Source organism: Tinamus guttatus, unplaced genomic scaffold (assembly GCF_059628265.1).
Source record: "Tinamus guttatus ecotype Peru unplaced genomic scaffold, ASM5962826v1 Tinamus_guttatus_pri_ptg000347l, whole genome shotgun sequence".
Classification (NCBI taxonomy): Eukaryota; Metazoa; Chordata; class Aves; order Tinamiformes; family Tinamidae; genus Tinamus; species Tinamus guttatus.
The window spans coordinates 300,517-314,738 of record NW_028288881.1 but is presented as its reverse complement, the minus strand read 5'-3'; the positions used below and the strand labels follow the sequence as shown (position 1 = coordinate 314,738).

Sequence of the window (14,222 nt, the reverse complement as noted above, 5' to 3'; positions counted from 1 at the left end):
ATTAAAAATCTGAAAAATAAATCTATAAGGTTTATTAAACAAAACACAAAACTTGTATAGATTTAACCATGGTAGTTTTGCATTAAGCATCAGAGTTACCTATAGTCAAACAAAGTGATTTAAGAAGAAAAAATACTTCTTAAAATACTTTCATTCTTGCCTAAATGTAATCATGATGAAGTATTTAGAGGGATACACTATTTTTGGATGTATACTAAGGTATGGGATAAAACTATGACTTGAATTTAATCAACTTTTTCTGCTTGATAAGAATTTCCAGTAGGAAATCCTTCCCAAAGCAAAATGTGATCAGGAGCCTGGTGCCACAATTATTTTCACTTAAACCTAAAAGTCTGATTCTCAGAAGTGATTCAATCGGGTGAGGGCACAAGGAGCCTCATGGAGATGGATGGATGAAATTTAGGCCCCACTGAAATCACTTTGTACCTTAGCCTCCAGTGAGAGCTGGAGCTGCTGGAGCCTTTCTTGCAGGGTTTGTTGCACCCTACGGTTCCCAAAACTAGGGGCCTGGTGCTTTTTCAGTAACTGGTCATCTTGGAGGCTCATTAACCAGGAGTGAATATCACCCAATAGACATAATGTATACTCTACAAGGTTACTTCTATGACAGCTCACACGGAGATGGTGAGGCCACACATGGCTGTGAAACAAACATCCATGGCACTTTTACTCATAAGGTAAAATGGTGGGAAGATGTTCCACATTACCTTTCAGATTTGAGAAAAGATTACAATGACTTAGGTCTAAGTGTCTATATAGGACTAAAAAGACTTTCTATCTGACCCTTCAACTTGATAAATTGGACAAAACACTCCTTCATGCCCCTATGTGCTCCATCTACTTGAATCTTTTCAGTACTAATATACCCACAATGACCCTCACAAGAATTGCCATCTCAGTACTTTTTGCAAATTTTGTTTTTAAAATATTTATGTGAATTGAGAGTACTATCTCCAGTTTACTTTAGATGTGTACTATATATTTGAGCAGAAAAGTATATCATTGTAAAGCTTTCACATATTTTTAAACAGGCTTTGTAGACAAATTATTGAAGACTTCTTTAATAAAACGGAGTGGCATGCTATCAAAAGGCACAAATACATTTTCATTATCTGGTCTAGGAAACAGAAAAATGGCATGATTATTATACTACAGTTTGATGACTGGCACTTAAATAAATAATCGAAGTAATTACCATCATAAAAAATAAAACCACTTTTTGGATGAACATCAATGAAGAGGCTGAAGACAGCAGGTGGAATTCATTACACCAGGTACTGTGGTCATACAGCCTTTGTCTATGACTGTCACTGTGTAATACATTGTAAATATCTATGAAGAGACAAAAAGTAGGCCCAGTCCTGCCGACTCTTCTATGAAAATACATGCTTCTGCTCAAGCTGACTCCACCAATGTCAGTCAAGTGCTGTATGAGTGGTGGGTTCAGCCACACAAAATTTCTTGCAAGACTAGGGCCTAAATAAATTAAACTTTGTCATATTAGGCATTACCATCACCAGAATAGTAAATATTTCTGCAACGACAAAAAAAGCCCCCCCCAAAAAAAAACCCAAACAAATAAACAAACGAAACCAGAAAAAAATCTCCATAGTACAATTGTATACTAAATTGTAAAACACTAATTAAAAGCTTTGTTATTATTGTGGTAAATCAGAATGCATTTCTACTAAAAAAATAACAAGAAGCTCTAAGTCATTTTATTTAATTTTACTCTTTTTTTTGAAGAGAGATTGTCACTGCCACATTCCATATTGTCAATAATTTCAATGGTTCCCTCGCACCCCCCTCCCTGGAGTAGGTTAGTGTAACAATTCAGATTACTCTTACAAATAGTTATATTTTGTCAACTCTTCTGACATTTCATACTAACACTTAAAATTACTTTCAAACAGTAAAAGTGACATTTATACAGATATCTGATATTTCTTTTTAGTCTAGAATAGGAAAAGAAAATAAAGAAATGATGTTATTCCAGTTCTACATATATCTTACAATTTACTACAAGCTGTCCCTCATTTGGAAATATTTGCAAGTAGCAGTGGTTTTGAACATTCTTTCAAAGTTATAGTTTAGTTTCCTCTTGCATAGCACAGAGTCAAAGCACAAGAGAGAACATATTAATCCAAAAATTAAAGGGTATGCTTGGAACAGTCTACCAGTAATTTAGCTCTATTTAATTCTCAGACCACACACTGCACAACCGGCAAGAGAGTGAGTAACAGTAATAAAATATATACTTCTGGGACTCGATTTTGATTTCTAATCAAATACACTGGAAAATACTTTTGCTTTCATTATTGACAATTTACATAACTTTGCTGTATACTTGGCTTGCAAAGAGTAGCAAAAAATGTTAATGAATGTGCCGAAGAGGCATCTTAGAATTTGCAATCCCTTCACACTAGTTTACATGTTGTAATTAAAAGCCATATTAGAAAAATAAAAAGTAGTTGTTAAGCAATGCAAGTGTTTTTGTGTAAGTCTTAGGAGGAAATACAAAGATGTGGAGTATAACTGCAGCTATGCGTAGATACTCTCATTTCTGCTCACATTGCATAAGAATCTTGTGCAAATGGTTATGCTGACTTCAGAGACAGCATTTGCACAGGAAAGCTGTGCTGCAGTGAGCATTCACGGCACCACTAAATTTGTGGTGGCAGAGGAAAGAGGAAAGGAAGTTTCCTACTTCATTCTCATCCCTGTAAAAGTACTGGGTGATACAAGGTTTGGTGCAGGTGGTCAAGCCACACCAATCACATTATTTCCTATTGCTTTAATTTTTCTCATCTCTTCCTTACAATTTGATGAAAAAAAATGAGAGAAAAAGCCCAGCTGCCTATACATATTTTGTAAAAGAATGCACATCCACACATATAAACCAGGCAAGTGTGTTTCACAGTTATAGTTTAGGGAGTTCTCCTGCTCACTCAGTGCAGGAAACAGGAGAGAAAGCTGGTAGGCCAGCAGCTACTCTCTTTAGTCATACTCCATGGAGAGCTCATGGGAGCAATAGAGAAAGATCATAAAGGGACATTTTATCTTCCCTTGATCCAGGAGTGTCTCGGCATTTGAAGAGCCTTATTGCCAGCAGCTTTAAAATACTATTTTTCATGATTTTCATTCTACATTGTTATCTCCTCTGACCCATACTTTTTACTTTAGTTCTGGCAGATAATCTCCAAAGTTTCCTTCCAGCCTCAACAATTCTGTAATTCTGCGATTCACCTAAATTTGACTTCTTATCCTAGCACTCCAGTGACATGCCTCTGTCCTCAACTACTTGGCGCATTGTAGGTTTTTCTCAAAGTGAGGAAAAGTTTTAAGATAAAACATAAAATTACTTGTTCTTGAAAAATCAGAGAGCTTCCTATACAGTTTATCTACTTCTGCCAAAGCAAGACTTCAAACGGTTTGGTAGGTATGGATATACTGTGCTGGAAAGGGACCAAAATACATTACTCTAATTAGTGACACCATAAAAACAATGATAATAAATGATAAATTTTTTCTTGGTAAGGTATCTTAACCAGACTAAGAAAAAATAGATTGTCTCAAAGAATGCTTAGGAGGAAAAAAAATGTATTTGGCCTAATACTAGATGCTACCAAGTAAAATTTAAAACTGTTCTTAACCATTTAACTAAAGTGCTTCTTTTTATCTTTGCTTGTGTATTCTGCGAATACAAAGGATATGAAATCATAAAGCAGCAAGTGCTCCTTCAATAAAGATAACTTTTAGTCTTTCAGGTAATGATATGAGGTGAAAATTTATCTTTTACACTAAAATATATTTTTACTGACTAAATGCTTAGAACTAAATGAATATCATATATGTATAAATACATTGGGGTAGCTAATTTCAGCTTACATTTATTGTAAAGGTTCCTTTGATGCCAAAACTTATTATCAAAAATCCATTTCCTTTCACACATTTGTCACATTTCAGTTCAGAAACGACCTTCCAAACAGTAATACAGAATGCCTGAAGCACTGAAAATCCCGGGCCTTTAAAAATCACATTCATATAGATAAGATGAGGCCAACATAATTCTACAAAAAATTTTAAATCTGCACATCATGGTTATTAATCTTTTACTATACTAAATCCAGGTGAAAATGTGGCTGGATGTGTGTTGGAGACATTTCTTTCTGTTTTAAGTGATAAGCACAGCTGGGATGAATAATGAGTGTTGGCCAGCTCTAAGGTCTAAAATGTCGTATTGAGATTGTTCTCTTTTAAAGGCAACCTAAACTTTTCCTTTGTTACAAATGAAAATAAATACAACAGGATATGGCACGTTCCTTTACGTATGTAGCTTGCACTGTAAGATCTGGGGAGACCTCCTGTGTTGGTGGAGGTTAAGGGTGCTCTATAAAGTATTCTTCTAAATAAATACTTTGTCATATAATATATCACAGTTCTCATTTTGCAGATTTTTCAAATTTATACCATGGGACTGGTGTCAGCAAAACTACATACTAAAACCATTAACAAAAAATAGAAAGAAACTGTAGACAGAAATAGTTTCATCATATGTACACATGTACCAACTATTCCAAGCTTAAGTTTCCAAAGAAATTTAAGGTCGGCTGTAAAGTTTTGGTCACGGGGTTACTTCAATTCAAATACATTTTTTTGGACAGCTGTAGTTTATCTTATTATGCTTTGCTATCATCTTCTTTTGACTGGATGATGTCATTAGCAACTTTGATTTCTATGGTTTCTGGATTTAAAGCTTCTTTCCCATTTTCCTCCTTTAGTGGCAGTTTCCTATTAGAAGAAAAGAGGAATGACGGTAGTTACAAAAAAACACAAAACATAATTTAAGCCTACAACATATTCATTGTTCATAAAATACACAGTACTTATAATAAAACATAATTTACTGAAATTAATGTAAAATTCTTTTACAATGAGTATTGAGAGTTTTTTTTTGTTTTTTTAAAGATATATATAAAGAATCTTTTCTATTTCTATTATCCCAAGATTAGCTGTGCACCACAGCTAAATAGTGCACAATAAGCACATTGTTGCTTCCCAAATGCAGTTTCTTCAAAAAAATGAAAGAAGCAATAGAGTAAGGGCCTGACCCAAGCCAGCATTAAAACAGGGGTTCCTTAGGATACGGTGAAACACTTAACTGTTAAGTGCTTTGCTGAATACAGGTTTTACTTTTGCTATGTCTGTTTCTAAATGTAAATGCAGTTGTGTATGAAAGAGGAAGTTCTTTCTTTAGAGATTATGCCAAAATGTAGGTGAAGACGTTTTTATAGCAAAAGGAGGTAATAGAATCTTTTTTAGAATCTTCTAGAACTTATATTTGATCATAAATTCTAGCTGTTTAATGTTTAAATTCTAGCTGTTTAACTCTTTTAAGACTAACTAAACTTGGTGAAATCTCCAAATAAACAGCACAATAAGAACTTGGCCACTTGCATTTTGCCCTGTGCTAAAACTGTTCTTATCTGAATGGATGAAGATTAATTCAGATGGAATTTTAATTTCAAAAATGGTCTAAACATTGCTCTGGGTCTTCTAACCATTACTTCCAATGGCAAAGAGTCACTTTCACTTTAAAGGAAAGACAAAACACTGATCTTATACAAAACGGATATTGAAAATCATAGATTTCTTATTGCCAGTTACCTGTCAAAATATAACTGTCAAAAATATGTGAAGCTTATTCAGATGTTTCTCTAATAACATCGCTTGGGCATAACAGTTGTTAATCCTGGTTCTGGTTTGAGTTTGCTTTGTTTTTTAACTGGGGAATAGCACACATATGCCTTTTTTATTCCTAACAACTGTTTATTTTTTTTTCAGAAAACTGTCACTAGGATTGCTAGGATTGTCCCAGAGTGTAATATATTGCTCAAAAATTGTCTGAAGAATCTCTTAGGAATGTCTTGTATAAACAGTATTTAATAATCAATAAAACAATGCAATGTCCAAATTCCTGGTCTTATGAAATTTTAGTTTGGCTGAAAGGAACTGGGAAAGTTGTTGTTTATCTAGCAGTTAAACAGTGAGCACAAACTATACCTGAAAAACAAACAAAAAAAACTAGATGGCTAACTTGTTTTATTATCATAAAATGTGTGGGATATATCAATCAACTATCTTGCTTTGAACAAAGAGGGTATTTGCTAGTAACTGTTTCATATGACACAACTAAAGGATAAAGGAAACAGAATACAGCCTGCAACATGATGCCGGAATGAGTGGAAATAGCAGAATCAATGGAAATCTATTTTTAAAAGAAGATAAGAAAATGGTGCAAAGGAAGCAAGACTCCTGACAGGCAAAGGCCTAATAATGCAAAGCACTAAACTTGATATTCAAAAAGACTCAATTTAATCAAATTTTATAAAAAATGCAGAGTGCTACTAAGAGAGGCAGCCAACAGATGCAGAGGTTGGTGCAGCAGTTAGTGCAGAACAACATAAGAAGGACTTAATGTCTCCATTCAGAGGAGCATACATGTTCTCAGTTATGGTGTGATATGCCATAGGGCAAGGTCCCCAGCAGCTGTTGAAGTCACTTTCCCTGCCATGTTGTAGGCTTTGACCCAGACAGACCATCTGGCAGAGGGTGCAAATTTACAATTCTCAGGTTGCAGGAAGACCTAGAGCCTCTTCATGAGACTGGGGCTGACAGTCACCTTTGCTGCAAAAGGTGTGCTGTTGTTGACGAGTTGTGTTGTCAGGCCAAGGAGCTAGAGGAGGAAGTCAGCAGGCTGCATAGCACAGAAAGGGTGAGTGAGAAGTAGACAGTATCTTCTTGGACACCTTGCAGCTTCAAGTGTCCCGACCCCCAGCGACAGTGGAGATGCAAGTGGAGTCTGTGACTCTCAGAATAGTAAGAGGGAATTCCAAGGAAGGTGAAGACTGGAAACTACTGTCTTCTCATACAAGGAGGAATCTTCCTGTCCTCCTGAAGACCTGCAGCTACTGAATAGGTTCAGCTGCCCTTCAGGCTGAGGAGGACTGGTGTGTGCTTTTGAGTGAAGCAACTGGGCAGATACATCCTGAACCATGTAGGAGTACCCAGAGGAAGCAAGGAATAATAATAATGGGCTACTCACTGCTGCTTGGGACAGAGGCACCATCTGCTGACCTGACCTCTTGTTTAGAGAGGTTTGCTGCTTGCTGGGGGCTTGGATCTGGGATGTTGTGGAGAGACTGCCAAAACTTGTCCACTCTTCTGACTACTAGATGCTGCTGGTCTTCCACATGGGTATCAACAATACTGCCAAGGTATTAGAAGGTATCAAACCTGGAAGGTATCATATGTGACTATAAAGCTCTGGGAGCAGATGTTAGAGGTAGGGGTGGAGGGGGCAGGTGATCTTCTTCTCTATCCTACCAGCAAGGGAAAAAGATGTCAGGAGGAGTGGACAGATACTGCAAATAAACAATTGTTTGTGCAGCTGGTGTCATTATCAGAGTTTTGGGTTCTGTGACCATGGGACCTGTTTGAAGATCGACATCTGACTGGGAGAGATGGTATCCACCTCACTAAATGGGGAACAGGCGTCTTTTTGCCAACAGACTGGTGAAACTGTCCAGAAGCACTTTAAGAGATGGAGGAAGAGCAGAGTTATAGGGATCACACAGTCAACAAGATGAGGATTAACTTGCATGACTGGAATGCTGCCACGGATGGATATAGCCTGGAGGCTGACCTGAAGAACAGCTCTGCACAGAAGCATGTGGGAGTCCTACTTGACTCCAGGTTGACCATGTGCCAGCATTGTGCCTTTGTGGCGAAGAAGGCCAAGAGTACCCCAGCCTGCATGAGGAAGAGCATTGCCAACAGGTCAAGACACAACTCTACTCAGTCCTGGAGTACTATGTTCAGTTCTGGGCTCCCTGGTAGAAGAGAAATAGAGACCTACTGGATCAGGTCCAATGGAAGGCTGCTAAGATGATGAACAAGCTTGAGCATCTCTTATGACAAAAGAGTGAGAGAGCTGGGACTGTTCAGCCTGGAAAGGAGAAGACTGATGGGGGACTAAGGCTGTGAGTCTCCATTCTTGGAGATATTCAAGAGCTGTCGGGACAGGCTCCTGGGCATCCAGCTTTAGCTGACCCTGCTCAAGCAGGGGTATAGGACTACATTATCTTCAGAGGTACCTCCCAATCTCAACCATGTTGTAATTCTGTGACTCAGTGAAATTCTGATCACAGGTGGCTGAAAGGAAATATTTAACCAAATTAATAATTGGGCAAATGACAGACAGTATTGTACAGAAATATGAACAAAATGCTTTTGGAGAAACAGATTAGGAGCATGTCACAAATAATTTCAAATTATTTGAAATAGAAAACTTTGTGAGAATCATTCTCACAATGATTGCTAGATATTACTAAAATCCAAGTTCATACAATGTGATAAAACTATCAAATGTGACTTTCACTGCAAGGAAGAATGAACAAACATACAAACAAATAAACAAAAATGTTTGATAAGTTTCCTCATCAAAAAAATGGTCCATTATTCTTCGATTTTACTGTCATAACAAACTTCTGTCTTGTTTTTGGAAACTGTGAAATTACTGGTTCAGTTATTGTCAGATATTAGTAATTTTAAAAACATTTTTGTTATTTTGAATTTTTCTTCTCCCGGGAATTACTTTCAGATATTAATTCATATTTAATCTCAGTCAGTTTCAATATTTTTTTCTTTTAATGAACTGTACTAAGTTTAAAGATTTCAAATATCCCTCCTCCTACACCTGTTAGGAGTTATTTTGTATTTTTAAGTTGGGGCAAACAGGCATTCTTCTAAATATTAAGTCATTTTACAGCAAAAGACATTTTTAAGGAAAAAAAAGTGCTGATCCGTATAAAGTTATTTTGCTTTAGCCAGATACTGGCTGTTATATAGACATCCTTTATTTTAGCATTCGGCCCTAACTGTGATATTCCACTGATAGTATCCATACAAAACATTCCAAAGAACATTTACTTCTCTAATGAATGACAATATTATTGCAATATTGTCTCCCAGCCATTTTGATACTGAAAATGACTCCGTTTCATTAAAATGAAGAACTCTACCAACACTAGAAACACAATTATATCAGACAATACTAGAAATGCCATTATAATGCCATGTTGCAGGTGGCATCTTAATCACATTACAGAAATATAAAAATGTACAATTTAACAAATTGATTTTCTGTCATTATCATTAAAAGTGCTTTGTGCTGATATGCTGCCACAAATGGATCTCTGATTTTAAAAAGATTAATCTGAGTGAAGGTAAAAATAGTTTAAGGAGTAATATGCTTGGTAATACAATGAAATAACTCCATTATTATGAATCTCTATGTCATCTTGTCATTGATTATTTTAAGAAATGCTTAAACTGCATTTAAAATTCTGAGTATTAATTGATATTATTCAAAATAACACAGCATTTATTTTGTCCAATTGTAAAAATCTGCAAGAAGGGCTGCCTGAAATTTAGGCTAAATTCTGCAGTCAAGGAAGAGACAGGCATAGTCATGAAGTATCTTACCCTGAAATATTCTCTTGGATATGTGGGACATGCTGGCCTCTCTCTCTCTCTGTCTCTGTCTCCCTCTCTGCTTATTTCACCTAACATATACTAAAGTCTAACCTTTCATACACTCACCACAGCCAAAATTAGTAAAAATGAACCCCACCTTATCTGAACACTTCCTGGAATATCCTTGGAAGTCTTTCCTCCTACAAACAAAGCAATTCCCTTCCAGATCCTTGCTGGTCATCATTGTTCTGTTCAGCATATGCCTTTCTGGTTGATAGCACCTGTTGTTGTTAATGTGCCTCACTGTAGATATTGCTGCTGCGAGACTTAGTTCTAACCAGCTACTTCCTTCTTTCCTCTCGTGGGATCTCGCTCATATTTTGTATTGCTTCTCTGCTTCATTCGTAATGAATCCTGAGTGAGCAAAGGTCATTCTATGTCTCCTCAGTGTTCTTATCTCTTCAGATATCCTGATTTCATGAGGCTTTTCTGTATTCATCTTTGGTTTCATAAGTGACAGTTTCCTGAATCTGCAGCTAACCTGCCTGACCTTGCTCCAGCTGTACTTTGGACTTTTGCCACTGGTTGTGAGAGAAGAAATTGCCAAGAAGGAAATAGTCATCACTATTAATATCTTTTAGCAGTTTATTCTCTCAGGGATATAATACCCATCAGAGTCCTTATCAGCTGTTCCTGTGATTTAGGTATTTTTCCTGGCACCAGTGACTCATTCTTTTTCCTCCCAATAAGACAGTAAAACATTTTTGATCTTAATTTTCTCATGCTTCATTCCTGCCAGCTGTTCTAAAGACTGGGACAGGCAGAAAGAGCTGAACTTAATCTTTCCTTGTATTGTGCCCTATGCTGCATGTAACTCATTGGTACTTGCAATATCTGGCACTGTGATCAGCCTTTAAGGTGTTAAAACAACTTGGCCCAAGTATCCTAGCAGCAAATCTATCCAAAGACACTGGGTTTTGTACAATGATTCATCTTTATAAATATGATCACATGGCTAATTCTGCCTGCTGAGATTCACTTAACATTTTTTATAGTATACATCTCTACTAGTTAAAAGTAGTATTAGTTATGTGGTAACAAATATCACAACACTGGAATTTTTATAAGCAGCAAGGGATAACCCTGTGAGGAGCTGGATTTCTGGAGCACTGAGCTCCGTAACAGGGGTGATGCAATCTATGGCCATCGTTGAGAGTCAGGAGGTTGGAGCACAGAGCAATTATAATCTACCGCCGAGGAAGCCCTTGGGTAAAGGTTAGCTGCATCTGCCTCTGACAAGGCTGTGCTCTTGCTCAGTTGCTGTTGAAAGGCTCGGGGAGCTGGAGGTCTGGGGGCACTGGGGCTGCAGAGGCCCTTGCAGACATCAGCGGGGCTGTGAGCTGACCGTGCCAGCCGGCCGCGGCCTCCCGCGGGATGGGAGGTTAATCTGGGCAGGCAGAGGGCCGGGTGGGCCTGGCGGAACCGCAATCTAGAATGGTCCTTATAAAACATACCGGTAGACTGCCTTGCTGTGGCATATCGTTACCATGTCAGTGTTATTTATAGCTTTCCCCTTCCCAGAGACAAAAGTCTTCAGGGCCAGATTTTTTCATAAACTGAGAAATTCGGGGCTACTTACTCAGGTTCTGTGAGTGGAGTCGTTTCATTTGGCTCATTTACTGGACTGCCATCTTCATGATTGGTAATTCTTTCATCCTCTGTTCTCATTTCCACTATTGGTTCTTTTGATCCATCTTTCCTAAAAATTATTAAAAGCATCTTAATCTCTAGCATTACATTAACTGAACACACCACACCTTATTAATTACCAAGACATTTTCTTTCAAAAGTTCTCAAAGAAAAGGTTGAGCTAATTATCAGTGATTAACACCACTAAGACACACTTAACACAATGAGTTCTCAACTCCTTGAAGCCTTCAAAGTATCCATTATCCATGGCTTCTTGCCTATTCCATAAACATCATGGTTTTGCATCTCAAAAAATCATTTTGTTTATGCCTGAATAATAAGAGGATAGCCTCTTGATAGAAGTGGATTTATACTTTGCTAAGATAGCACAGTAAGGAGCAAACTAGGTTAACTGATTCCCATTTATGCCTAAATTTTTCTGTGAAATGAGATTTTATGTCAGTACAGATGCTGCATATTCTGTTCTCCTCCTGGCTTGTCAGAGTATGGTAAAAAGCCCTTGTGCAATACGAAGCTAGCTCATTCTAAACAAATTGATAGAAGAAAATCTTTGCCTTTTGTGTCATAATTCCTCTATGTCGAAAAAAAAAAAAGTTATTTTCACACACTTACAGCAGCACTACACGACCTTTGTGCTTGGGCCAATGGATTATAAAGGACAGTCTTTTTATTATGCTTTTGTTGAGCATTCAACATATCAGGCCCTGATACAAAAGCATGGCTGACTTTTACAGCAATATTAATAATACTACCATTAATTAATAACTAACATAGTTTTATGCTCAAAAGGCAGATCAAAGGATATCAAAAGAATATCTGATATTTGCAATATGAAACCTCTTGTCACTTAAATATTTCCTTCCTTTTCTCAAAATCCCAATGGTAAATATAAGTTCATTAGCTACAATCTGAAAATACAGGATAACCGGACTTAGCAATCCCTTTTATATTTAATAGATTTTTCCAGACCTTTCACATTCCAAAGAGCGGTCAGATTGGTATGTGCCATAGCAAAGATCTAGTCAAACCTTGGTCTAATTCATATCTTATATTTTTAACTGTTCCTGAGAGGATAATCCTTAAGCAGTCTGTTACAAGTGCAAAAATCTATTCAGAAAATACCTAAAAAACCCTAGTGCCATCTGACAGGTATTCTCCAGCAAAATCTTTATAAAGCAAAGGTAGTGTAGCACAAATAAATTTATAGCTAATAAGCTGATTAGGGAAAGATTAATGAGTAAAACACTAACATTTTTGTTATTTTAAAAAGCTCTACATGATTTGTGTTTATTTACTTGTGAAAACAAAATTCCATTTTGATGTGTATAAATGAATACAATGCTCACTTCTGCAAAAAGTGCACATAAATGAAAGATTTGATTTACACATTAGGAGTTGTTCGATAACTGCATGTAGTTATTATTTAAAGTCACAACCTCCTTACATCTGTAAAAAGATTACGGATCATAGTAAGATTGGAAAAAATAATTATAAATTCTCCATTATTTAGTCTGTACACCTACCATCTTATCCATAAACACATATTATTACTTATCTAAAACCCCAAGACTAGTATTATTAGCAAATGGCATTCCCACAGAATGACAATTGTAGAGAAAACGCAAACTGTGTAACAATTAAAAGTTTCACAGAGGGAAGCTTATTTGTAGGAATCACATTAAGCTACTTGCATGCCAGGAATGTGCTGTGCATATTTTGCATGCATTGCAGCATCTACAATCACTACATACGGTATATAAATAATGACTATGTTTTTCCTGCTAATCAAATGCAACAAAAAAGCTCACAGAAAAATAGAATGTGAACTGGCACATACATGGGTGAAATGTCATCTAGGGAATGGCAGTTGGCATGAAACTAATTTAAATTTTTACTGCTCAAGACTGTCTCAAAATTTAGCCTGATAGTCTATTTTTATCTATTATTATCAGGCCTATCTATAGGCCTGATTGACAGCCTATTTTTATTTATGCAGAGAACAGGCTAAATATATGACTGACAGAAGACTACCCTAACAAGAAAAGAAGTATAATTACAGAGGATACTCATGTTTACTTATGTTTGCAAAAAAGTGTCATGGAGAAATTAGTGTTAAATGACCAGCTTTGTGCTTCTCTGGGCCAGCATGGGATGGCATTTATATATCAGAGGTTAATAGCAACATATAAATTGCTAACAAGTGACATTTGCAACTAAAGTCTTCCCAAAGAGTCTCTACACCACCAAGTCACAGTCTCTTTCTGAATGTGAAATTAAAGAATTAGCTTAAGAAGTGCTCTGGTCAGTAGAAAAGGAGAGCTGAACTGAAGCCAGAAGCTTCAAATGCTGATTCTACTGAACAGAACACATTTCTTCAACATGATAGGGAAACTGGTATTATTATTCCTCTTACTGTGAAGAGGAAGAAGAAGAAGAGGAAGAAGAGCTGTGAAGAATTAATATCAGATATTTTATAGCGTAATTTCTTTCATCAAGAAGCTTTATTTGATGTAAATATTGTGTGCCTGCTTCTGATTGATTGTTTTTGTTCTCTGGAGCCGTTTCACAAGGGGTTCTTGAGAACCCAGCCAGGAAATGTAATAGAGTGAGCTAAGGAAGGTGCAGTATCTCAGTCACTCGCCAAGACTAAATGCTAATAGAGAGCTTCTCCACTAGAGGCATCAAAGGAGCCTGACAAACTGTGAACAAGGGGGTCTGCAAACTGCTCTGTGCTACCAACAGCCGGGGAAGGACAGCACTTGGGAAGCTGCAGCAGGAGGAAACCCAGGCCTGACTGCAGGGAAAGCGTCAGCACTCAGGAGCGGGACCAGTAAATGTTATCTATCATCTAAGCCATGCAAAGACAGTATTCTCATAAATATGGCAGGGGATGCATAAGAAGTGTTTTAGATAAGGATAATAAGGAAGTGAAGCTGCTGCACCTAACAAAAAAC

At 37.0% G+C, this 14,222-nt stretch overlaps 1 protein-coding gene across 1 annotated transcript in view; it reads right to left on the bottom strand.

The window, feature by feature from the left end:
* Nucleotides 1-3,620: 3,620 nt before the first annotated feature.
* Nucleotides 3,621-14,222, bottom strand: part of NCAM2 (neural cell adhesion molecule 2) — a 261,042-nt gene continuing 250,440 nt past the window's right edge. Inside the window, exons 17-18 of the mRNA XM_010220023.2 lie at nt 11,198-11,317; nt 3,621-4,812 (exon numbers count right to left, since the gene is read on the bottom strand). Coding sequence (XP_010218325.1) covers nt 4,701-4,812; nt 11,198-11,317 — 232 coding nt within the window. The 3' untranslated portion in view covers nt 3,621-4,700. The remainder of the gene's footprint in view (nt 4,813-11,197; nt 11,318-14,222) is intronic.